Source organism: Papio anubis, chromosome 18, assembly GCF_008728515.1.
Source record: "Papio anubis isolate 15944 chromosome 18, Panubis1.0, whole genome shotgun sequence".
In the NCBI taxonomy this organism is placed as follows: Eukaryota; Metazoa; Chordata; class Mammalia; order Primates; family Cercopithecidae; genus Papio; species Papio anubis.
In genome coordinates, this window is record NC_044993.1 from 53,057,446 (window position 1) to 53,084,729 (window position 27,284).

The 27,284-nt window shown below is 45.1% G+C and overlaps 1 protein-coding gene across 1 annotated transcript in view; it reads right to left on the bottom strand.

Moving 5' to 3' along the window:
• Positions 1 to 27,284, bottom strand: part of OTOA (otoancorin) — an 81,321-nt gene that overhangs the window by 22,269 nt on the left and 31,768 nt on the right. Inside the window, 9 exon segments of the mRNA XM_021931822.2 lie at positions 2,169 to 2,298; positions 7,894 to 7,987; positions 10,404 to 10,594; positions 12,172 to 12,307; positions 15,861 to 15,934; positions 19,309 to 19,426; positions 19,622 to 19,680; positions 21,768 to 21,908; positions 24,014 to 24,181. Of these exon segments, the coding sequence (XP_021787514.2) occupies positions 2,169 to 2,298; positions 7,894 to 7,987; positions 10,404 to 10,594; positions 12,172 to 12,307; positions 15,861 to 15,934; positions 19,309 to 19,426; positions 19,622 to 19,680; positions 21,768 to 21,908; positions 24,014 to 24,181 (1,111 nt within the window).

The window sequence follows — 27,284 nt, forward strand, 5'->3', positions numbered from 1 at the left end:
GAAGATCATCTTCCCACTCCATCCCCTTTCTAGCTCCCCATCCATCCCACTGAGAGCCACCTCCATTACCCAATAAAATCCCCACATTCACCAAGAAAAACAAAACGGGAGAACAATATAATGCATGAGGGATAATCACCCAAGGTACACATAAATCCAATTCTTTGCTCGATGTCACATGATGCCTCCATCCAGAGTAAAAGCCAAGTCATTAGGGTTTCCTTTATCAGTCCCTACATGGCTGGCCTTGTCTCTCACTCCCCTCCAAACACACTGGTCCCTACCTCCCATTCACAGAAGTGATCCTGTCGCACCCTCTGCCTGGAAGACTCTAACTGAAAATATTCACATGGCGCACTCTCCCTTGGGTCTTCATTCAAATGTCACCTTCTCAATGAGACGTTCCTTCATGGTTCTCTTTTCACATGATAGTCCCCCTCCCAACACTCATGGCCCGTTCCCTTGCTTTATTTTCCTTCTTGGCACTTTTCATATGATATACCATATATTTCACTTATGTATGGACTTTATTGTCTTGCTACCCTCCATTTGAAAGTAAGCTCTTTGTTCACATAATTAGTGATTAACTAATATTTGTTGGGTGGATGAAAGCAAGCACTGACTGTCAACTACTACCATTGGATCTGAATAACTTTGTCTCCTCATGCCTGGCCCCAGTCTGCACTTAGTAGATGCAGGGTAATGATAATAAAATATCTAACACTTGGACAGGCATGGTGGCTCACATCTATAATCCCAGCACTATGGGAGACCAAGGCAGGATGATCACTTTAGTCTCAGAGTTCAACATCAGCCTGGGAAACATGGCAAGATCCTATCTCTACAAAAAATAAAACATTATCCAGATGTGGTGGTGCATGCCTGTAGTCCCAGCTACTTGTGAAGCTGAGGTGGGAGGATCTCTTGAGTCCAGGAGGTCGAGGCTGTAGTGAGCCATGATTGCACCACTGCACTCCAGCCTGGGTAACAAAGCAAGGCCCTGCCTCTATAAAATCAAATTTTAGGCGGGGGCGCAGTGGCTCACGCCTATAATCCCAGCACTTCGGGAGGCCAAGACGGGTGGATCACCTGAGGCCAGAGTTCAAGACCAGCCTCGCCAACATGGTGAAACCCCACCTTTACTAATAATACAAAACTTAGCCAGGCGTAGTGGCACATGCCTATAATCCCAGCTAGTCAGGAGGCTGAGGCAGGATAGTTGCTGGAATCTGGGAGGCGGAGGTTGCAGTGGGCCGAGATCATGCCACTGTACTCCAGTCTGGGTGACACAGTGAGACTCCACCTCAAAAAATTTTTTTTAAATCAAATTTTAAAAATATCTAACACTTATTAAGGGTCTGCTACATGCCAGACATTCTTGTAAACATGTTTCTGGACTTAAACCCATTAATTCTCACAATAACCCAGTGAGGTAGAGACTTTCATTATCCCCATTTGATAGAGGATGAAAGCTGAGGCACACAGAGGTTAAAGAGCTTACCCAAAACCACACAGCCAGTAAGTGGCAGACTCAGGAGTGAAATCTAGCCAGCTCAGCCCTGTCACTGCAATGTTAAACCATTAATCCATGTTGGTCCTTTAAGTCAATCCTACTGAAATGTTTGTTACACAAATTCACTCATTAAACCTACTAGCCTGGGTATGGAGTATGAGACATGATTCCAGGTTACTTTACAAAAGTGTAACTCTTTTTTGTTTTGTTTTGTTTTGTTTTGAGACAGAGTCTCACTGTCACCCAGGCTGGAGTACAGCGGTACCATCTCAGCTCACTGCAAATTTCATCTCCTGGGTTCAAGCAATCTTTGTGCCTCAGCCTCCGGAGTACCTGGGACTACAGGCACGCACCATTATGCCCGGCTAATTTTTGTGTTTTTAGTAGAGACAGGGTTTTGCCATGTTGGCCAGGCTGGTCTCAAACTCCTGACCTCAAGTGATCTGCCTGCCTCAATCTCATAAAGTGCTAGGATTACAGGCTTGAGCAACCGCGCCTGACCCAAAAATGTAATCCTTTGCCTATAGATTTTGTCATTCTATTGCTTTGCAGACATTTCATCCAGTTCCCTGCATAAGGAGGCCTCTTGATGTCAGAGACCCTGCCCAAAACACTGCCACCCCAGCAGCGGCTCAGATACCCTGGAAACACTCACCAGGCATAGGGTCAGAGCTGGGGATCTTGTCACTGCTGTTCCGAACAGATCCAAAGACAGCCCAAAGGAATTCTTTAGGGGGCAAGGTCCTGGCTATCTTGGAAGCTGCTTGTAGAAGGATCTCAGGAAACTGTGTGAGAGAAGATGAAAGAAGATGAATAATAATTAAAGCCCCTTAAATACAGATTGAAATCAGAATTGAAACCGTCACACTACTTACTGCCTTCATTCTTTGTTATAGCAACTTCTCATATAAATCTAATCCCTAGTCCCACTAATGTGGTCTCTATAAAGAATCCTATAAAATGATACTCAACCTCAATAAAAATCCAATAAAGGCTAAAAAACATAAATACATCACTTTTCACTAGATAGTCAAAAATAAAATAAAGTGCTAATACTTAATGTTGGGCACATTCATTTTTCTGTGGGACTGTCAAATTGTGCAGTATTAGCAGAGCAATCTGATAATATCAACAAAAAATGTAGGCTAGGCCAGGTGCAGTGGCTCACACCTGTAATCCCAGCATTTTGGGAGGTCGAGGTGGGCAAATCACTTGAGGTCAGGAGCTCAAGACTGGCCTGGCCAACGTGGTGAAACCCCGTCTCTACTAAAAATACAAAAATTAGCCAGGCATGGTGGCACGCACCTGTCATCCCAGCTACTTAGGAGGCTGAGGCAGAAGGATCACTTGGGCCCAGGAGGCGGAGGTTGTAGTGAGTTGAGAGCATGCCACTGCACTCCAGCCTGGCGATGGGAGTAAAATCCTGTCTCAAAAAAAAAAAAAAAAAAATGTATATGTACCTACCCCTTTTTTGGTTTGGTGCTATTTCAAAGTTTTTACTAAAGTTTATGTTTGATATACTTTGGATGTGTACCCCACCCAAATCTCATATTCAAATGTAATCCCCAGTATTGGAGGTGGGGCCCAGTGAGAGGTGATTGGATCATGGGGGCAGATTTTTCATGAATGGTTAAATACAATCCCCTTGGTACTGTCCTCACAATAACGAGAGCATTCTCTCGAGACCTTGTTGTTTAAATGCACATAGCACCTCCCCCATCACTGTCTTGCTCCTGCGGGGGCGAAGTAAGACGTGCCTGCTCCCCCTTCGCCTTCCGCCATGATTGTAAGTTTCCTGAGGCCTTCCCAAGAGCTGGGCAGATGCCAGCATCATGCTTCCTGTACAGTCTGCAGAGCCATGAGCCAATCGATCCTCTTTTTTTTTTTTTTTTTTCAGACAGAGTCTCGCTTTGTCACTCAAGCTGGAGTACAGTGGTGGGATCTCCACTCACTGCAACCTCCACCTCCCAGGCTCAAGTAATTCTCGTGCCTCAGCCTCCTGAGTAGCTGGGATTACAGGCATGCAGCACCAAGCCAGGCTGTTTTTTTTATTTTTAGTATAGACAGGGTTTCACTATCTTGGCCTGGCTGGTCTCAAACTCCTGGCCTCAAGTGATTCACCCACCTCGGCCTCGCAAAGTGCTGGGATTACAGATGTGAGCCACTGTGCCTGGCGGTGTTTGTTTGTTTTTTGTTTTTTGAGATGGAGTCTCGCTCTGTCACCCAGGCTGGAGTGCAGGGTGTGATCTCAAGTAACTGTAAGCTCTGCCTCCAGGGTTCATGCCATTTTCCTGCCTCAGCCTCCTGAGTAACTGGGACTACAGGCACCCGCCACCACGCCTGGCTAACTTTTTGTATTTTTTAGTAGAGACGGGGTTTCACTGTGTTAGCCAGGATGGTCTCAATCTCCTGACCTCGTTCCGCCCACCTCGGCCTCCCAAAGTGCTGGGATTACAGGCATGAGCCACTGCGCCTGGCCCTTTTTATTTTTTATTTTTAAATTTAATTTTATTTTAAGTTCAGGGGTACATGGCAGGTTTGTTATATAGGTAAGCTTGTGTCATGGAGGCTTGTTGTACAAATTATGTAATCACCCAGGTATTAAGCCTAGTACCCATTAGTTATTTTTGCTGATCTTCTCTCTCTTCCCACCCTTCACTCTCCAATAGGCCCCAGTATCTGCTGTTCCATTCTATGTGACAATATGTTCTCATCATTTAGCTACCACTTATAAGTGAGAACATGTGGTATTTGGTTTTCTGTTCCTGCATTAGTTTGCTAAGGATGATGGCCTCCAGCTCCATCCATGTCCCTGCAAAGAACACGATCTCATTCTTTTTTACAGCCACATAGTATTCCATGTAAACCTCTTTTCTTTATAAATTAGCCAGTCTCAGGTATTTCTTTATAGCAATGCAAGAATTGCCTAACACAGGTCAGGTGCAGTGGCTCACACCTGTAATCCTAGCACTTTGGGAGGCCCAAGCGGACAGATCACCTGAGGTCAAGGGTTCAAGACCAGCCTGGCCAACATGGTGAAACCCTGTTTCCACAAAAAATATAAAAATTCGCTGGGCATGGTGGTGTATGCCTGTAATCCCAGCTACTCAGGAGGCTGAGGCAGGAGAATCACTTGAACCCAGGAGGCGAGGATTGCAGTGAGCTGAGATCGTGCCACTGCACTCCAGCCTGGGCAACAGAGCTAGACTCTGTCTCAAAAAAGAAAAAGAGAATTGCCTAACAACATTTATCATGAAAAGGAGGTGAAGAAGGGTTCTCTCAACATCCTGGATGGAGACTAGCAATGAGGGGACTTAGGGGACTTTGGGTTGCCTTGGAGAAAGTGCCGTTTCTCATCTAGAACGAATACACTTTGTCAAGACTTGGGATATTATTAGGAGGCCTGTCCGTGGGCCCAGAGAATTCATCAAGCCCTACAAACAGCTATGCCTCTCTGGGTCCCAGCTCACCCAGAGAGAAAGCCTCTCAGCCTATGTATCTCCCCTTTCTAGACTCATCTTCAGAATTAGAGTCACCGTCTAGGCCAGCAGTTCTCAACCCTGACTGTACATAAGAATCACCTGGGACACCCAGAGCCAGCTCCTACAGATTCTGACTAGTTGGTCTGGGCTAGATACCATGGACTGGTCCATCTTGGAATCTCCCCAGGTGATTCTAATGTGCAGCTAAGGTGCAAAGCAACTGCTCTAAGACAGTTAACTTTTAGAAAGCAATGTGCATAACAGAGTGAATGGTATTTTCCATTTTGTATTTTTTTTTTTTTTTTGAGACGGAGTTTCACTCTTGTTGCCCAGGCTGGAGTGCAATGGCACGATCTCGGCTCACCGCAACGTCCGCCTCCCAGGTTCAAGCGATTCTCCTGCCTCAGCCTCCCTAGTAGCTGGGATTATAGGCATGTGCCACCACGCCCAGCCAATTTTGTATTTTTAGTAAAGACAGGGTTTCTCCATGTTGGTCAGGCTGGTCTTGAACTCCCGACCTCAGGTGATCCACCCGCCTCGGCCTCCCAAAGTGCTGGGATTACAGGCATGAGCCACCACGCCTGGCCCATTTTGTATTTTTTAAAGAAGAGTGTATATATGCTCCTGTGTTTTTAGTAGAGACAGGGTTTCACCATGTTGGCTTGTTATATAGATATTTTTACACGTATATAAAACTTGTTATATAGGTAGTCAGGATTTTTCTGAAAGGATGCAGAAGAGACTGGGGACAGCAACTGCCTCTGAAGAGGGAAGCAAGGGAACTACAAGTCTGGGGTGGGAGGGAGACTTGCCTCTCATCCTATTACCTTTAGTGCAATTGGGATTTGTTAATCAGGAGCATGTATTACTTGTTTTATTAAACATTTCCAGTATTTAAAAAAAGAGTGTACAGAATAATACAACAAAACACCCATGTCCTCACAACCCAGCTTAAGAAATAAAACATCACAATATAAATAATAAGTCCCTCCTTCACTCTTTGCCTTCCTCCTTCCCCAGAAGTAACTGTCACTCTGAATTTGGCATTCACTTTTACACTTCTCTTACATATAAACTTGGTTTACATATGCTTTAAATTAATTCAGCTAGTATTTATTTATTTACTTCATATCCTACTATAGATATTCTTTTGCAACCTGGGTTTTTTTAAAATTCTACACTGTGTTTTTGAGATTTCACAGTGTTGATACAAGACTTTTTCAATTTCAGAAGTTGATTTTTTTAAGATTAGATAGATATATGTATGTTCTCACTGATATGTGGGAACTAAACTATGAGGACCCAAAGGCATAAGAATGATGCAATGGACTTTGGGGACTTGGATGGAAGATTGTGGGGGACAAGGGATAAAAGACTACAAATATGGTGCAGTGTATACTGCTCGGGTAATAGGTGCACCAAAATCTTACCAATCACCACTAAATAACTTACTCCTGTAACCAAGTACCACCTGTACCCCAATAACTTATGGAAAATAATAAACATCTAAACATAGAAAAAACAAGGAAGGAAAAAAATAGATGGATATATAACATTTGTGCATCAGGGCCAGGCAAGGTGGCTCACGCCTATAATCCCAACACTTGGGAGGTCAAGGCAGGCAGATCACTTGAGGTCAGGAGTTCAAGACCAGCCTGGCCAATATGGTGAAACCCCATAGCTACTAAAAATATATAAATTAGCCGGGCATAGTGGCAGGCACCTGTAATCCCAGCCACTCGGGAGGCTGAGGCAGGAGAATCACTTGAACCCGGGAGGCAGAGGTTGCAGTGAGCCGAGATTGCATCGCTACCCTCTAGCCTGTGCAACAGAGGGAGACTCCATCTCAAAATAAAATAAAATAATAAAATAAAAATAAACATTTGTGCATCAACTGCTTATAACCATATATTTGGACATCCAGAATATGATTTTACTGTGACTGGACTTAAGAATGTGTGCTGCACATGTGTAATCGTAGGTGATGTTCTGTGTGTTCAGGCCCTGCTGAGTATGTGTGACCATGTGTACCTTGCGCCTGAAAGTGCAGGTATGAGAGTGTGTGGATATGCTTTGTGGGGAATCTGAGTGTCGTTCAGCAAACATTCACTCCTTTCCTACCCTCCACCTCCTGCCCCATTAAAGTTGGTCTTGGTCATGTAACTTACTTTGGCCATTGGAGTGTGGCAGAAGTGACAGCATGTCAATTTCCAGCCTAGGACTTAAGGAGAATTGTACTTATCCCTTCTCTTTTTGGTAGTTTCACACCTTCATGGTGGGAACAAGTCCTAGAGGCTGGGCTCCAAATGCAGCCTTATAGAGCAGGGCTGCTCCAGTGACCCACAGATCAGGCAGCAAGAAACATATGCGAATTGTTCTATGCCCTTGAGATTGTGTGGCTTTGTTACACAGCAAAAATGACTAATTCATGCTTATTTTCCATGTCCCTTGACCTAGACTATCTAACTTCTGGAGCCTTACTCCAAGAAAAGTGTCATGCCCAAATGTAATAATCAATAAAGACTTGTTATTGGATTACATGTGTCTGCACATGTGATTGCATACACTGGACATATATGTGCATGTGCCTAGGGCACCAGCCAGTGTGAGAGCCAGAACAGATGTGGGTGTGAGATGCACACTAATAGCAGAGTGGTAGCTAAGTGATGCCCGTCTGCACACATCTGCCTGGGGGGCCACACAAAAGGGCCTGAGTTCATTTAGCTGTGGCCTCACTCCCTTTTCCAGAACCTTGCACATCCTGGAATGGAGCTGGAAACATCTTAGCTCTTTGAGGCAGGGAGGAAGCTTCCAGAAGCTTAGACCGCAGTATAATTGACCACACTTTCTCTCCCCTTCAAACTCCTTCCGCCTTCTTAAGATGGAGCACAACATTACCTTTGTGGCTATAGAGCTTAATTCATCTCCTGAGAAAAGTACTAGAAAGGGTCCCAAGTCCTTCGTGGTCTCGGCTGTCCAGTGCTGAGGGAGTCTAAAAAGAGATAATAACCAGTAAAGTGAAAAAAGCATGCTGTGGTTGACATCTGTTGCCTTTTCCCCCAACACTCTTGTCTTTCAGGAATAGATTGTCTTATACTCAGAGAAACTGTCAATCACATGGTCCCACTTCCTTGATCAAGAAAATTGGCATGTGATACAGGCTGACCAATCAGAGTCATCCCTGGGAATTTTGATGGAACTATCAGAGAAGCTCTCCTTTCTCTGGTATCTCTGGCTGTAAAGAGGATATTGGAGGACATTCGTATTACCAAGTGGAAAAAGTAAAGACCACACCAAGGAACACAGAGTTGAGGGATGGGAGGAACGTATTCCTGATGATGTCATTTGAGACACTGGATTCAGCCATGCCTGAAGACCACCAGTGGAGTTTCCCATTACATTCCATTCCTGAATTCAATACATTCTCATTCTCTTTAGTTTGAATTAAATTATTGAATTTCTGCCATTTACATCAGTGTTTCCTTCCTCCTCCTCCCCGATAGAAGAGTAATTATATACCTCTTCCTTTTAATTTACCATAACAGTCTTCTCCTAGAATAAGAAAAAAAACTTTCTCTTGAACTTGGCAGGATAAAATAAAAGCACTGACCCGGAATCCACTGTTATTCTTATGTAGATCATAAATGCCTACAGTGAAGAGCATTACACTATCTTTGGTGACATCTCTAAAGGAGGTCTGCCCAATTAGCAGTGACAGCTGGTGGCAATGCAAAATCATACAGCCACTTTGGAAGAACTTTGGTGGTTTCGTACAAAAGCAAACATGTTTTTGCCATGTAACCCAGCAAACACACTCTTTGGCATTTACGCAAAGGAGTTGAAAACTTATGTCTACGTGAAAACCTGTATATGGATGTTTATAGCAGCTTTATCCATAATTGCCAAAATTTGGAAGCAACCAAATGTCCTTCCGTAGGTGAAGGGCTAAATAAACTGTGGTTCATGAAGACAATGAAATATTATTCAGCACTAAAAAGAAGTGAGCTATCAAGCCAAAAAAAGACCTGGAGAAAACTTAAGTACATATTACTAAGTGAAATAAGTCTATCTGAAAAGGCTATCTGCTGTATGGTTCCAAATATATGATATTCTAGAAAAGGCAACAGTATCAGTGGTTGCCAGGAATTAGGAGTGAGGGAGGAATGAACATGCAAAGCCCGGAAGGATTTTTAGGGCAGCGAAAATACTCCAAATGATACTATAATGGTGAATACATGTTATTATATACTTGTCTGAACCCATAGAATGTAAAGCACCAAGAGTGAACCCTAATGTAAAATACAGACTTCGGGTGACAATGAGAATCCAATGACAATAATGTCAACATAGGTTCATCAGTTCTAATAAATGTACAGCTTTGGTGGGGGATATTGATCACGGGGAGTTTATGCATGTATGGGGTCAGAGGGATATGGGAAATCTCTATCCTCTCCATTTTTCTGAGAACCTAAAACTAGTCTTAAAAATAGACTCTAGGGTCAGGCATGGTGGCTCACACCTATAATCCCAACACTGTGGGAGGCTTAGGTGGGTGAATCCCTTGAGCCCAGGAGTTCAAGACCCACCTAAGCAACATGATGAAATTCCATCCCTTTAAAAAAATACAAAAATTAGCTGGGTACAGTGATGTGCACCTGTGGTCCCAGCTACTTGGAAGGCTGAGGTGAGAGGATCACCTGAGCCAAGGAGGTTGAGGCTGCAGTGAGCCATTACTGTGCCACAGCACTCCAGCCTGGGTGACAGAGCAAGACCCCATCTCAAAAATATATATATATATAGTCTTTAAACTAATAATAATACCACTGCTGTGCATCTGTAAAGGCCATGTTTTCCAAATTTCCCCTTCATATGCCAAGCTGTGTAAGTAACAACTCTTTGAGATTTGTAGAGAAGCTACTATTGATTCCATTTTACAGCAAATCTGAAGCCAAGGCCAGGCGTGGTGGCTCATGCCTGTAATCCCAGAACTTTGGGAGGTCAAGGCGGGTGGATCACGAGGTCAGGAGATCGAGACCATCCTGGCCAACGTGGTGAAGCCCTGTCTCTCCTAAAAATACAAAAATTAGCTGGGCGTGGTGGCACATGCCTGTAATCCCAGCTACTCGGGAGGCTGAGGCAGGAGAATCGCTTGAACCAGGGAGTCAGAGGTTGCAGTGAGCCAAGGTTGCACCACTGCACTCCAACCTGGCCACAGAGTGAGACTCCGTCTTAAAAAAAAAAAAAAAAATCTGAAGCCAAAAGAAGAAAGGTCACATTTCCAAAATAAGCCTAATAATTTTATCTCATCCTAAGCCAGAGACTCTGTTTGCAGGGCAGGAAAGCCAAGGTTGAGTGTCCCTCCACCGAGCATACCACAGCCCCAAAAGCCAAGCCCAGCCACTCCTCACCCGTACTGTCCCAGGAGCTTCAGCCTCACTGCAGCCTTTTGCTTGGGGTTGAGGTCTGGACAGTCTCTGAGGCCGTGTAGAGCAGTTGCCCAGGCCCTGGGGGAGATCCCCCTGTCGATGATGGCTGCGGGCAAGTGACACAGCAGGTTCCCCATGATGTCCACAGTGTACTCATCGGCAATGGAGTTGTCCTAAACCCAAAAAGTGGAGCCAATGGGCAGTTCCAGCAGAGCATAAGATCATGAACCATTAGAAATATATCCTGTGAGGTGGGCACTGTGGCTGACACCTATAATCCCAGCACTCTGGGAGGCCGAGGCAGGCAGATCATTTGAGGCCAGGGGTTCAAAGTCAGGCTGGCCAACATGGTGAAACCCCATCTATACTAAAAATACAAAAATTGGCCTGGCGTCGTGGCGCATGGCTGTAGTCCCAGCTAGTCAGGAGGCTGAGGCACAAGAATCACTTGAACCCGGGAGGTGGAGGTTGCAGTGAGCCGAGATGATCATGCCATTGCACTCCAGCCTGGGTGACAGAGGAAAACTCTGTCTCAAAAAAGAGGGAAAAAAAAAAAAAAAGTTCCAATCCCAAACTTCTTAAAGACTCCAGGATCTGAATTGCCTACCTGCCACAGATTCCTAGAGATGGAAGGGGACCTGATCTTCCCCAGGGATGCAGGCCTCAGAAATCTGGAAAACCCTGGCTTGGCACACCAGGAGCACTCAGTAATTGAGCACTACTGTCATTGTTACTGCTCTAAGAATATTCCAGAGTTCAACCACCATTATATTATTAGCACCACAACAACGAAAACAGCACTTCAAAGTCTGTGTGCCACTTGAAAGCCTTCAAAGCTCTTTTGCACTTTTGCAAAATGACAAAAATTGTTGACATTTATTGTGTGTTTCCTATGTGCACTGCGCTGAGTATCTACGGGTCTCAATTTAGTCATCTTCAAAGTAACTGTAAGGAGTAAGTACTACTATTATCCATTTTTTAAAGAAAAAGAAACTGCCAGCTAGTGGCAAGGCTAGGATTCACACCCAGACAGTCTGGCCTTTGAGCCTTTACATTAAATAACACATTGCCCATGTCATGCTCTCAATACCCTATGAGGAAGCTGGGTACAGTGGCTCACATCTGTAATCCCAACACTTTGGGAGGCCGAGGTGGGTGGATCACCTGATGTCAGGAGTTTGAGACAATCCTGGCCAACATGATGAAACCCTGTCTCTACTGAAAATACAAAAAATAGCCGGGTATAGTGGTACACACCTGTATTCCCAGCTACTTGGGAGGCTGAGGCAGGAGAATCGCTCAAACCTGGGAGGCAGAGGTTGCAGTGAGCTGAGATCGCGCCACTGCACTCCAGCCTGGGTGACAGAGTGAGACTCTGCCCCCCCAAAAAAAAATACTCTATGGGGGATGTGCTATTACCCCCACCTTACAGATGAGAAGACTGAGGCTCAGGGAGGAAAGGTGATTCGCCCAAAGCCACATAACCAATCACTGGCACCCAGTCTCTGGGTACTGTGCTCTTTCCATTCCTCCAGAGTAGCCTCCCCTCCTTTGGACCCTGGAACAGAAGTCTCCAGAACCAATGGCCAAGATTGTTCCAACCAGCAGCTTTAGAGTAAGCTTCAAGACCCACAAGTCAGACTTCTGGCCATCAGAGCAGGCTCAAGATCCCAGCCAGATCCCTCACAGGGCTCCCCAAGATGGCCACAGACACCCATAGGGAGGGAATGCCCAAGAAGAGTTTTCTTACCAGGCACTGCTGCACTTTCCTGAGGACTGAAGTCTTTTTGTGGGAATCTAAAACCAAGGAATCCAACCAGCTCTTCCCCAGGCTGATCAGAAAGGGCACACACTGGGAGGCTGGGACAGAAGCCAGGTAGCGGGCCCTGGAGAGGGACGTGGAGAACAAGAGGAGGAACACGTGGCTGCTCCTGTTGACCCCTAAAATCAGGGTCCACATGCCCAAGAGCTCATCCCAAAGACGTTCTTTAAATGTTTGTTCTCCCCAGTGATGCTTTGGCTCCCTGCAGCAGGTAGCAAGTCTCCCACCCATCATGCTCCTCTTCTGTGGGTGGGAACAAACTTCCCATCATGCTATCTCTTCTATGAATGGGCAACAAACTTCTCATCATGCTCTCTTCTATGGGTGGGAGCAAATTTCCCATCATGACCCTCTTCTATGGGTGGGAACAAACTTCCCATCATGCTCCTCTTCTATGCCCCAGAGCATTGATCAGATAATGGGTTCTCCATAAATAAACATGTTGATTGATGGACTGGTTGAGGGGAGATGAAAAAGAAAGGAAAAAGTAGATGAAAAAAGAGACAAAGAGGAGAGAGAATAAGTAGAAAGTGAGAAAGAAAGATAAGAAAAAGAGTGGAAAGAGAAATTCTGTCATCTCCAGTCCAGAACTCTGCCTTCAGCTCTTGATCCTTCAGCTCTTGACCATGTATTCTCAACAGGGTCAAGGTCACCCTCAAAAAGGAGAAACTGGTTTGGATGGGGGATAAAAAAGACTGTTATGATCTGTGACCCACTGAAACTCATTCCTACTCAGAATATTTTTCCTCAGTGTATAATTTCTTTCATTCAGGAGAAATTAAAATTTTCTCCTTTGGAAGGCAATAATAAAAGTTGAGAAAAGCTGCATGAAACCCATCCGGCCTACTCAACCCCACCACTCGACTGTTCCAAAACCAGATTCAACATCTTCTCCCAAACATGTTCTTCCACCTCTGTGCTATCCCACACTCCTTTCTTTCTTTGTCCCAAGCCTGTTATTGCTATCTCCTTAGTATTATCCCAATCTGTTCTTACTTCCGGCTGGGTGTGGTAGCTCACACCTATAATCCCAGCACTTTGGGAAGCCAAGGTGGGTGGATCACCTGAGATCAGGAGTTTGAGACCAGCCTGAGCAACACGGTGAAATCCTATCTCTACCAAAAATACAAAAAATTAGCTGGGCATGGTGGCATGAACCTGGGGTTTCGACTACTCCAGAGGCTGCAGTGGAAGAATCACTTGAACCTGGGAGGCAGAGGTTGCAGTGAGCTGAGATCGCACCACTGCACTCCAACCTGGGTGACAGAATGAGACCCTGTCTCAAAACAACAACAACAAAAATCTATTCTTACTTCTCCATTCCCAGTACCACTGTCTTATTTATTTCTTCATTCATCCAGCAAATATCTACAAAACATCTACAGTAAGTCAGGCACTATTCTAGGCACCAAATATAACAATGAACAAGACACAAGTGGTCCTGCATTCATGGTGCTTAATTCTAGTAGAGAGAGGAAACACAGAAACCAATGAATAAAACAGGTCATTTCAGCTATTAATAAATGTAAGGAAGAAGGCAGGCACAGTGGCTCACGCCTGTAATCCCAGCACTTGGGAGGCCAAAGCAAGCAGATCACCTGAGGTCAGGAGTTTGAGACCAGCCTGGCCATCATGGTGAAACCCTGTCTCTACCAAAAAATACAAAAATCAGCCAGGTGTGGTGACACACACCTGTAATCCCAGCTACTGGGGAGGCTGAGGTAGGAGAATCTCTTGAACTCAGGTGGCGGAGGTTGCAATGAGCCAAGATTACACCACTGCCCTCCAGCCTGGGTGACAGAGGGAGACTCTCAAAAAGTAATTAATTAATTAATGTAAGGAAGAAAATAAAATGGCTCTGTAACAGAGAATGACAATGGGGATAATCAAATGAGCCCCTTCTAAGGCAGTTCCATTTGAGCTGAGACATGAATGAGTGGAAGAAATGCCATGCCAAGATCTGGGTTACTGAAATAATCTTCAGCTGTCTCCCTTCTTTCCATTCATCCTCCCTGCATTCTGTCCTCCATGTGGGTAGTGGCTATGATCGTTCTGAAATATAAATCTGATGGCTGCACACAGAATATGAGTGAAACTCCTCACTTCACAAAGCCCCCATGATCTGATGTTCCTTACTTCTCTGGCCTTCTCTCCCCTATCTACTCCGCAGATATACCCCCATGTGTTCCCAGAGTGATTTGCTTTTCTTACCCACTGCTGAACCGGACATCCCCATTCCACTGCCTGGAATGTCCATCTTAAACTCTTGATCTAGCACTAGTTCAGTCTCCTCTGTCTCTCCAGTCTATAGGTGATATTCTCTCCTCTGTGCCCAGTGCTCATTATCCCTCTCCTTTGCCTCTCCTTTGGAAAGCAATAAAAAAGTTGAGAAAGGCTGCCTGAAACCCATCTGGCCTACTCAACCCCACCACCTGACTGTTCGAAAACCAGATTCAACATCTTCCCTGAAACATGTTCTTACACCTCTGTGCTAACAGAGGTGTAGAACAGCACCTGGCTTTCTAGGAAAGCACCTGGTTTTTCTCAGAAAACCATCTGTCTCACTCTAAGACCTTATGGTTTCTCTCCAGCCCCAGGGGTGCAATACAGATTAAAGTCAGTCAAAGTTACCCATCCTCCCAGCCTCACTGATTGGTTCAAGGAAAACAAATTCACCCAATTAAGGTCAATGAGAGTCAAACCCAAGACATGTATTGAGAACGATGGGAAGAGAATGTTTTTCTCTTTTCCCTGAATATGAAGCTGGGAAAATTTAACCTTAGACCTGCCAGGGTTTCCACAGAGAAAGAACTTGCCTGATAGTGAAGCCAGCAGAGATAAGCTGGGACAAGAGACAAATGACATCATTTGAACCCCTAGATCCAGCCATGCCTGAAGTCCCTCTCAACTTTCCAGTTACCTGAACCAAAAATTCCCTTTTATTGCATAATCCAGTTTCAGTTTCAGTTCTGTTGCTTTCAACCAAATATCAACCTGATACTATAATTGGCTTCATGTTTGTCTATTCCCTCTCCCACCATGAGATTATAAGGTCTGATAAACTAATAGGAATTTCTAAATTTTCAGATAGAAAATTTAGCTATCTGAGAACTAGCATACAGCAAGTACTCAATGAATTTTTTTTTTTTTTGAATGAATGAAGACAATAAAAGCAAAATAAGGTAGAAGGAAATAAAGAAGGAGAAAAGGAGAGAAACAATGTCCAGATCATGTTTGAAAAGCAGGGCTACCCTGCAGGCCTGAAAGCTCACACATGCCAGGAGAAACACCTACTACTCCCATCAGCCCTGATTCCCCTGAAGCCTGGCACAGCCACAAAGCCAGGCCAGATGGGACCTGCCTCACTGACACCCAGTCAGGCTTCGGTTGCTTTGGCTTGGTTTTTACATAACATGAAAAGCAAGAAGGTCTGTCTGAAATGTCTATATGATACTCAGAATTGAAATCCTGGATCTCAAGGGCTTAACTGTCTAAGGCACGCTCCACTCTGCCTCTAGTTCCTCAAGAAAACCCAGTGGGGAGAGAATCACTTTGACTTCAGTGATTCCCACCGATCTTACTGCTGAGCCAGAAAGTGGGGGCTGATGTTCACTTACGGGAGTGCAGCCAAGAGGAAAGGTGGCATAGACAACCTGGAAACTTCCCAGTATTTCCACGCCAAACAATTAACCTGAAAGATTAAGCAGTTCTGGGGATTTAGTGCAGTAAGAAGAAGAATAAACACAAGTAGTGCTTTCCGTGTGCCAGGCACTATTCTAAGTGCTTCATATGTGTTCAGTTATGCAATACAGCACCCTATGATGTAGGTACCACTACTCTGCCCAGTTTATGGATGAGAAAATTGCAATAACAAACATGAACACAGACATTTAAGTGTGATGCTCATCGCAATTGTTTTATATCTGCAAGAAAGGGAGATATAATTTTAATATTCCTCAGCAGGGGATTGGTTAAGTAGATTATGGTATATACATACAATGGAATAGTGCACCTACTTTGTTTTAAATAAGGTAGATTTATATATATGAACATTAAATGATGTCTGTGCTATTTTATGCATGTGCATATACATATATAGTTATATTATAATGTAAAAACCACAAATGAGCTCATATTGTACACACTATTCTGTTAAACTATATATATAGCTTAACTACACATATAGTTATACAGTTATATTTAACTATATATAGTTATATTTAATTATATATAGTTATACATAGCTTAACTATATATATCGTTATATATATAGTTACATATCTATATATATATATATCTTAGCTATATATATAAACAGAACAGTGTGTATAGTATGAACTCACTTGTGGTTTTTTTGGGTTTTTTTTTTGAGGCAGAGTCTCACTCTGTCACCCACTGGTACAGTGGCGTAATCTCAGCTCACTGCAACCTCCGCCTTCCTGGTTCAAGCAATTGTCCTGCATCAGCCTCCCAAGTAGCTGGGATTACAGGCACCTGCCACCATGCATGGCTAATTTTTTTTTTTTTTTTTTTTTTTTTTTTTTGTATTTTTAGTAGAGATGGGGTTTCACCAAGTTGGCCAGGCTGGTTTCGAACTCCTGACCTCAAGTGATCCACCATCTCGGCCTCCTAAAGTGGCGTGAGCCACTATGCCCAGCCCACTTGTGGTTTTTATATTACATGTAAATAGATATGTTTTTTTAAATTTGGTTTAGAGTTAGAGTCTCACTCTATCACACAGGCTGAAATGCAGTGACTCGATCATAGCTCACTGCTGCCTTGAACTCCTGGGTTCAAGTGATCCTCCTGCCTCAGTTTCCCAAGTAGCTAGAACTACAGGCGTGTGCTACCACATTTGGCTAATTTTTGTACTTTTTGTACAGTTAGTCTTGCTATATGTTTCCCAGGTTGGTTTCAAAGTCCTGTCCTCAAATGAACCTCCCACCTCAGCCTCCCAAAGTGCTAGAATTGCAGGCATGAGTCATTGCGCCTGGCCTATATTTTATATGTAAAAGAAAACTCTCAAAAATGATAGCAAACTGTTCTTTATAGTTACCTCTGAAACACGGTTGCTCACCTCAGTATTATTGACATTTTGGACCAGATACCTCTGTGTACCGGTGCTGTCCTACGCATTGTAGGATGTTGAACACCACCCCTGGCCTCTACCCACTAGATGCCAATAGCTCTGCTGCAGTTGTGACAACCAAAAGTGTTTGCAGACATGGGCCAAAAGTCCCCTAAGAGGGCAAAACAGTACTCTGTTGAGAACAACTGCTCTGGGGAAAATTTGGGGAAATTTTACTTTCTCTGTATTGTGGTTTTTTGTTTTTGTTTTTGTTTTTTTTGTAATAATTATGTGTTTTCAGGATGGGCATGGTGGCTCATGCCTGTAATCCCAGCACTTTAGGAGGCTGAGGCTGGTGGATCGTTGGAGGTCAGGAGTTTGAGACCAGCCTGGCCAACATGGTGAAACCCCATCCCTACTGAAAATACAAAAATTAGCCAAGTATGGTGGTGGGCACCTAGAATCCCAGCTATTCAGGAGACTGAGGCAGGAGAATCACTTGGACCCAGGGGCGGAGGTTGCAGTGAGCCAAGATTGAGCCACTGCATTCCAGCCTGGGCAACAGAGCAAGGTCCTGTCTCAATAATAATAATAATAATAATAATGTGTTTTTAGTAAAAATATAAATGAGAAAGACAAATTATCTAATTAACTGGTATGTGAAGGCTCTGAGAGCTGGAAGCCTAGGAAAGCACCTTCACTGGGGTAACTCTTCCTGCTCGAACATGTAGGTCTTCCTCAAAGCAGGTCTGGCCTCCATCCATTTGCTCAGTTATTGGCTTGCCCACCTGGGCAGGTCTTTTAATATAGTTCAGTGGTTTGTACTAGCAAACCGATTAGAAATGCAAAGTCTCAGGCCTCACCCCTTACCTACTATATGTAAAACTCTGGGAGTGGGGCTTCCAATTTGTGTTTTTACAGCCTTCCAGACAATGCTGATGCAAGCTCAACTTTGAGAATCACTAACAGAATTAACAGCCCAAGGGAATGAGAGAGCTTCATTAAAACTTTGCATATTCCTCTAATGATCTTGAAGGATTATACAGCAAGCACTCTATGCTTCCTGATTTTCTGGGAGATAATTTCCTCTTTGGAAATTCTTCATTCTAGTCTGAAACGCAAGGCCAGAGTTGAGAAGGTGCTTTTTCTATCCATTACAGGAGTCTGTAAGCCAACGGTTCACACCAAAAGTTCAAATGCTGCAAGGCCTGTGTTTACTAGCTTAGACCCTGTGAAAAATCAGTCACTGGCTGGGTGCAGTGGTTCATGCCTGTCATCCCAGCACTTTGAGAGGCTGAGGCAGGAGGATCACTTGAGCCTAGGAATTTGAGACCAACCTGGACAACATATCAAGACCCTATCTCTACAAAAAAATAAATAAATTAGCCAGGCATGGTGGTGTGTGCCTTTAGTCCCAGCTACTCAAGAAGCTGAGGCGGGAGGATCTCTTGAGCCCAGGAGGTTGAGGCTGCAGTAAACCATGATCGTGCCACTCTACTGCAGCCTGGGCGACAGGGCAAGACTGTCTCAAAAAAAAAAAAAAAACATCAGTTACTGCTTATAATCTCCCCAAAGGGTTAAATAGCCTCCATAATCTTTTGGAAAATGAAGTTTTAAGTGAGAAAGAAAATGTTCTCAGAGTACTGTTCGCATTCACAGCTACTCCTGGAAAATGTTGGAATATTAGCTAGAGGATCACCTTTCATCCCACGAGAACGTAATTACGAACACGCAAAATACTATCCCTTATGAATATATTTTAAGGTTCAAATTTGAGTATGGAATAACCAATCTGTTGATACTCTGGCTGTAGAGATGTGGGTATTTGGAGCTGTTTAAAAAGAAACTGGAAAAAACCTGGCTCAATCTTTGGCCCTAAGTCATCACTTGCGTCTAAATAATTCTGGCATAAAGATCTTTAGACGCCACAGCTAATTCAGGCCCAGTGACTGGGGTAGGGAGTGAGAATTAGAAGCTGAAAAATGCTTTAACGGTACCTGATACGGTGAAAGCAGGGCGAAGTTGTTCTGAAAATCCTGAAAATGGGCCAGAAAGAAGTCAGTGCTCATGGCATCAATGTGTGAGCAGGTCACGCCTTTGACCAGCTGCCCAGCACTAGAAGACAAAACAAGGGACTCAGGAGAGGAAGGAGGTGAGGAGGAGAGGAAAGAAAGAGCAAGAGAAGGCAGATATGATCAGACACAAGCTACAGATGTGACTGCCTAACTCTCCCTCCTGGGAAAGTAGGCTGCTCTGGCAAAAGGTTCTGAAGGGCCTGTTCGGCACCCAGGCCAAGTTACATTTTCCTACCTCAAAAGCTCCTCAGGCCTTCTGGTGGTCTTTAACAGAAGCTCATACAGGAACAGAGCCTGCGAGAAGAGAATGATTGACAGCACTGATGGCACACTCAGCGTGTGCCCAACACTGTGAGGCCCCATCAGGCAGGTGCTCCACAATCCCATTTTACAGATGGGGAAATGGAGGCTTAACAAGCTATGTGAGTTACCTAGGACTACACCATCGCTAAGTGGCAGTGCCTGGATTTGAACCAGCGTCAAGGTAATTCCACAGCCCTGTTCTCACACTCCACGTGATTCTCTGTGCCCCATGAGGCAGATGAGAGGCAAAGATGTTGGTGGCAAGGCTGGAGTTTTACTTCCTGTGATTTACAAAACTGCTGACCAGTTGAGAACTCCCTGTGGCTCCTACTTACATGTGCACCTGCCAGGTCCTGAACACCAGGCATCCCAGAATAGACCAGGATGGGCTAGAAAGCACCAGCAATAAAGTACCCGCAGCCAGCAGCATGCACTCCCTTCAAACCACCCCCCAATGAGCACTCTAGAACAATGCCAAGTAGACAAGGGAGTCATTTGTTTTAAGGAACATAATTTTACAGAATCCCTAGCTTGCAGATGCAATCAAGTACTACATTTGTCTATTTTATAGACTCTGAAACTTTGGGCATCATTCCCCAAACAGAATAAATTATGATCTAGCATTAGATATGGTAGCTGAGAGCCAGAAAGCAGCACAAAAGCCCAGGCAAAAGGAGTGGGTGATGGAGGGAAGTTCTGGACACTGTTTATGGCCCCAGAGATTTCCTTGGGCACAGAGTCAAATTCGGGGACCCTCCCACGGTCTTTCCCCATCTCAGGAAATGGCAATCCCATCAGCTCAGTGGGACAAAAGTATCTTGAAGTCTTTGGTGGCAGGAGGTATTTTCCAAAATAAAACTATTGGCCGGGTGCCCTGGTTCACACCTGTAATCCCAGGACTTTGGGAGGCCAAGGCGGGCAGTTCACTTGAGGTCAAGAGTTCGACACCAGCCTGGCCAACATGGTGAAACTCTGTCTCTATAAAAAACACAAAAATTAGCCTGGCATGACGGTGTGTGCTTGTAATCCCAGCTATTCAGGAGGCGGAGCCATGAGGATTGCTTGAACTCGGGAGGAGGAGGAGGTTACAGTGAGCCAAGATTGTGCCACTGCACTCCAGCCTCGGTGACTGAGAGAGACTCTGTCTCAAAAAATAAAACAAAATAAAATAAAACAGTTGCCACTGTTACTAAATTTAGAGGTGGTTTGTGACACAGCAATAGATAACCGGGATATCATCCAGCCTCATGAGAGACCCTGAGCAAGAGCCCCTGCAACAGACAGGGATTTGTGTCTGGGATTTCATTCAGTTTTGCACTCTCAGCACTGTGAGCGGTGCCTGGCGCATTGTTGGGCGGTGCTTGATAAACATTTCCTGAGTGCATGTAATGAAGATTGACTGGATACAAAGGAAGTCAAGGACGGTACTAAGGCAGAGCATCCACTTCAACAGCACCATCCCCCCAAGTGGCCTCAATGCTCACAGCATTTAATAACACACATAATAGCCGCAAATATTTATAGCACACAACCCACGTGGCATATAACAGTGACCCTCATTTTATTATCAAAATTATCCCCATTTTGCACATGAGAAAACTGAGGCCATATAAGGACCTTCTCCAAAGCTAATAAATCAGTGGGAGCCAGAATTCATGCTCAGGTGTTGTCTAACTTTTTTTTTAAGAGACAGGGTCTTGCTCTGTTGCCCAGACTGGAGTGTAGTAGTAGCATAACCATAGCTCACTGCATTGTGGAACTCTCAGGCTCACGTGATCCTCCTGCCTCAGCCTCCTGAGTAGCTGGGACCACAGACATGCATCACCACGCCTGGCTAATTTTTTAACTTTTTGTAGAGACAGGGTCTTGCTGTGTTGCCCAGGCTGGTCTCAAACTCCTGGCGTCAAGCGATCCTCCTGCCTCAGCCTGTCCAACTTCTTAACACTATACTATTCTGCCTCCTATACTAATCACACAGAAATAAATTTCTTTTATCAAATTAACTTTAAAACAGACCATTCATTCTCACAAGACAGAGAGTCAGAAATACAGGATCGATCTGTGCTTCATGGCAGTACCTGGCTCCTTCCAAGTTCCTTATCCTTCAGGACTGTAGAGTTGAATCCAGGTTGCCTCCTTAAATCAAAGAGAGACACTTCCTTAAAGAAAGCCCCTTGTATCTCCACAATGCCTGAGGCAGTGTCTCCAGCTTCCACCATCTGCCAAAAGTGAGAAGCATCAAAACAACCTTGTAAAAAATGCACTGAGCTTTAAGGAAGGGCCGGACACTACAACACAGGCAATAAAATCCATCAGACCAGCTCAGCAACCCTAGGAAGTGGAGAGTAGCATCATCCCCATTTCACAGGTGAGGAAACAGAGACTTCAAGTGTGATAAGTTGAAAGTCAGTAAGTGAGATTCAAGCCCAAGTCTGTCTGATTCCAAAACCCATGCAACTCATGCTCTTTATTTCTTTATTTTAACTGTATGGGCTACTTGCTATCTGTAAGATGTTGGTGTTTTAGGCCAAACGCCTTAGGTTTTTTGGGGGTTTTTTTTGGTTTTTTTTTTGTTTTTTTTTTTGAGATGGGAGTCTGGCTCTGTCGCCAGGCTGGAGTTCAGGGGCACAATCTTGGCTCACTGCAATCTCCACATCTCCACCTCCTGGGTTCAAGCAATTTCCCTGCCTCAGCCTCCCGAAGAGCCAGGACTACAGGAGTGCACCACCACGCCCAGCTAATTTTTTGTATTTTTAGTAGAGACAGGGGGTTTCACCATGTTGGCCAGGCTGGTCTCAATCTCCTAACCTCGTGATCTACCCACCTTGGCCTCCCAAAGTGCTGGGATTATAGGCGTGAGCCACTGCACCTGGCCAAGTTTTGGTTTCTTAACAGATTTTGCCATTGGACAGAACAGACCTGATAGGGCAAGATGTCAAAAGACTCCCTGACAAGTAAAAAAGGGGCCAGGCATGGTGGCTCACGCCTGTAATCCCAGAACTGTAGGAAGCCGAGGCAGGTGGATCACTTGAGCCCAGGAGTTTGAGATCAGCCCAGGCAACATGGCAAGACCCCATCTCTAGAAAAAACACAAAAATTAGTGAGCAGCACAGGTCTGTAGTCCCAGCTACTTGGGAGGCTGAGGTGGGAGGATCACCTGAGCCCCGGAGGTGGAGGCTGCAGTGAACCAAGATCATGCCACTGCATGCTGACTAGGGTAATAGAGGAAGACCCTATCTAAACAAACAAACAAAAAAACAGAATACAGACATGGCTGTGGACCATGAAAAGGGCTTTCAGATGCACCCTAGAACTTTGGGGTTTACTTTTAGATTTGAAAAACAAATTTTAGGCCAGGCACAGTGGCTCACACCTGCAATCCCAGCACTTTTGGAGGCTGAAGCAGAAGGATTATTTGAGGCCAGGAGTTGGGCAGCCTGGCAATACAGCAATACTCCATCTCTACGAGAAATGAATAAATTAGCCAAACATGGTGGCTTTAGGCCAGGAGTTCAAGACTAGCCTGGGCAACATAGCAAGACCATGTCTCTACAAAGTTAAAAAATTAGCCAGGCATGGTGATGCATGCCTGTGGTCCCAGCCACTCAGGAAGTTGAGGCAGGATGATTGCTTGAGCCCGGAAGACTGTGATGAGCTATGATCGTACCACTGTACTCCAGCCTGGGCAACACAGAAAGACTGTCTCAAAAAAAAAAAAAAAAAAAAAAACTTGAAGTGTTATAAGATCAGGAAACCTGATTTAAGAAAAGTCTTCTAGGCCAGGCGCCGTGGCTCAAGCCTGTAATCCCAGCACTTTGGGAGGCCGAGGCGGGTGGATCACAAGATCTGGAGATGGAGACCATCCTAGCCAACATAGTGAAACCCTATCTCTACTGAAAATACAAAAAATTCGCCGGGTGCGGTGTTGGGCACCTGTAGTCCTAGTTACTTGGAGGGCTGAGGCAGGAGAATGGCGTGAACCCAGGAGGCGGAGCTTGCAGTGAGCCAAGATCACGCCACTACACTCCGGCCTGGGTGACAGAGCAAGACTCCGTCTCAAAACAAAAAAAAGAAAAAAAAAAAAGAAAAGTCTTCCAGATTAGATTGTCTGGGAGAACAAAGGGTTCTGGGAAGAATCACAGCATGACCGAAGGGCTCTGTCTGGAAAGGAGGGAAGGTGTGCCACCAGGAGAAGGCAGAGCCAAGACACCAATGACTGAGACAATCCCAGCCCTGGGTTCATGGTCCAAAGTCACACCCACTCACCAAACCCCAAAAACACACCCCGTGACATGTGGCTGAGCACCAGACATCATCCTCTCACCTTGCTGAGGATACCTTGCTGCTGGGCAGGTGACAAGTCAGACAGGTACTGGGAAATGGCACTTCTCAGGACCTGCGAGAGGTCCTTGCAGTTCATGCTGCAGAAGGCCTGGGTGCTGACCCCGGCCAGCAGCGCGCCCATCTGGCTGACATTGTAGAAAGACAGCACCTGGAAGAGGAGCAGCCGCACAGTCAGGCTCTGCTCCCGCCTTTCACCTCTCCAACATGCACTCAGCCCATCTATGTGCCAAGTATTGGGATAGGTGAGACCTTAGGGGCACAGCAGTGAGCCAGACAGATGCTGCCTCCACAGGCCTTCCTTCCTTCTATCAAATCAAGAAAGAGAGTTTGCCGGGTGTGGTGGATCACACCTGTAATCCCAGTACTTTGAGAGGCCAAGGCGGGTGGATCACCTGAGGTCAGGAGTTCAAGACCAACCTGGTCAACATGGTACAACCCCATCTCTACTAAAGATACAAAAATTAGCCAAGTGTGGTAGCAGGTGCCTGTAATCCCAGCTACTTGGGAGGCTGAGGCAAGAGAATTGCTTGAACTCAGGAGACAGAGGTTGCAGTGAGCCGAGACTGTGCCATTGCACTATAGCCTGGGCAACAAGAGCAAAACTCCATCTCAAAAAAAAAAAGAAAAAAGAAAAGAAAGAAATTATACGTGGGTTTTTTTCCTTCCTTTAGAGTGAAGATGCTAGAAAGTTTTCCATATAACTAAGGACATGCTTTGGTTCTATGAAAAGACAGCTGAGTGGGTTCCTTCAGTTATTCTGTGTATAATGGGTGATCTCATGCTGTCTTCAAAGAAGGCATGACCTTTTGACCTTTTGACCTCTTGCCTTCTGAGTAAAAGTGGCCTCACCCCTCAGTAGGAAGAGCTGGATATTAGAAAAGAAACAAACCACTTTGTCCTGGGTTAGGAGGGAACACAACAGTCTCCCTAACTCCCTAAAATCAAATTCAGAGAGGACTGTCAAGATGGACCCATGGAGCCCCAATCGAGGTCCAGAAACAAGGATTCAAAGCCTTCAGCGTAAAGTCACCATGAGGCTAGAAGAGACCAGATGAATGGGCTGGCCCGGTACCTGAGTCAGAAAGTAGGAATGAGTGGGCATTGGTCATGGTGCCATGCTGGAGACAGTGACCGCCAGAGGTAAACAAGATGCCTCTGAGGCCAGGTGCCCTGGGTTCAATCCCAGCTGCGTAACTTTGATGTGGCCTTTTCCAGTTCTCTTACACACTCTGTACCTCACATGAATGAACTGGACAATGAAGATGACAGCACTACTGACTTCAGAGGATTGTTGGATTAAATGATTAACTCACTTAGAACACAACCTGGCACATAGTAAGTGTTCAGTAAATGTTTGTTATTCCACATCCCCCTCCCTTAGCCCCGCGATGGAGGAAGCAGGCTAGGACCAGCCCTCGGAGGTACAGCTGCCCTTCATCCCCCTCTCGCCCTCCCTACCGACATCCTGCTCCAGTTCCCACTTGGATTTACTTTGGAGAATGTGGTTGAAATATAGCTGGCTCAGAACCATGACATACCAAACCTAGCTTTAAAAACTTGAAGAAATTTAAAAAGACTTGGATGCCAAGAAGAAATCCCCTACTCCTGCTCTTTGGGCGGCCAAGGCGAGTAGTTTGCTTGAGCCCGGGAGTTTGAGATCCGCCTGCAACATTGCAAAATCCCATCTCTACAAAAAAATACAAAAACTCAGCCCAGCATGGTGGCACACCCCTGTGGTCCCAGCTACTCAGGAGGCTGAGGTGGGAGGATCACCTCAGCCTGGGAGGTCAAGGCTGAAGTGAGCCAAGATCAGACCACTGCACTCCAGCCTGGGCAACACACTGAGACCCTGTCTCAAAAAAGAAAAAAAGGGGAAGAAACCCCTCAGTTCCTGAGGCCGACTCCAGCACTGCCTTCTGGGTGCGTGGATTCTACCTATAACTCTTAAACCCCTTTACCACCTGAATCAAAAGCTTTTGTTTTCATTTCCAACCTCAGTGATTTTCTTCTTTATGAGACACTGTGGTATTTCGCTTTAGAGCAAGCAAAATGGAGCCCCTTACATTTTCAACATCTTCACCTCTTCCCGTATCTTCCTTCCAGCTGCATGGGAGGTACTAACACTGGAATTATGGTGCTAGGTTAGTAAACATGACCTTTATGGAGTAGTCTCTCTTTTATTCTTTGAGATTTCTACTACTTTTTTTTTTTTTTTTTTTTTTTAAGACAGAGTCTTGCCCTGTAGCCCAGCCCAGTCTGGAGTACAGTGGCGCGATCTCGGCTCACTGCAACCTCCTCTGCCTCCTGGGTTCAAGCGATTCTCCTGCTTCGGCCTGGAAGCAGCTGGAATTACAGGCGTGCACCATCATGCCCAGCTAATTTTTCTATTTTTAGTAGAGACAGGGTTTCACCATGTTGTCCAGGCTGGTCTCGGGCTCCTAGCCTCAAGTGATCCATTCATCTCGGCCTCCCAAAATGCTGGGATTACAGGCATAAGGCACCACGCCCAGCCTACTACATTTCGTCAAAAGAAAAATTGATGAGTTTTGTATAGTTAGTCAGACACAGTTAACACTGAATTCACAGTTTAGCAATTATAATGGATGCTTGTTAAACATCTGATAGTAAATTATGCTGTTTCAAAGTAATTAAAATTAATATCCAGAAGCCAAAAATAAATAAATGTTTGTTATTATTATTTGATTGGAATGGGTCCTAATCTAATCCTTGTGAGCCAGTTTGCATCCTGGGAAGTGGCCAGGAGTGTGGACTAAATGAGAAGGACACCAAAGGCCAGGCGCAGTGGCTCACACCTGTAATCCCAGCACTTTGGGAGGCCAAGGCGGGTGGATTACGAGGTCAGGAGTTTGAGACAAGCCTGGCCAACATGGCAAAATCTCGTCTCTGCTAAAAATACAAAAATTAGCTGGGTGTGGTGATGGGTGCCTGTAGTCCCAGCTACTCGGAAGGCTGAGGCAGGTGAATTGCTTGAACCTGGGAGGCAGAGATTGCAGTAAGCTGAGGTTGTGCCATTGCACTCCAGCGTGGGTGACAAGAGCAAACAAACAAACAAAAAAAGATGACACCAAAATGCTTAGAACTCAAGTCTCTCAGATTTGGAGCCCTCTGGACTGGACCCAACCCAGGGACACTAATTGTCCCCAAAAGAATGTCCATTGTCTACCCCAGGAGCAGCTAGAACACAGATTAAGACTCCCGTCCCCACCAAAGAGGACTGTCTGCCTGACAGT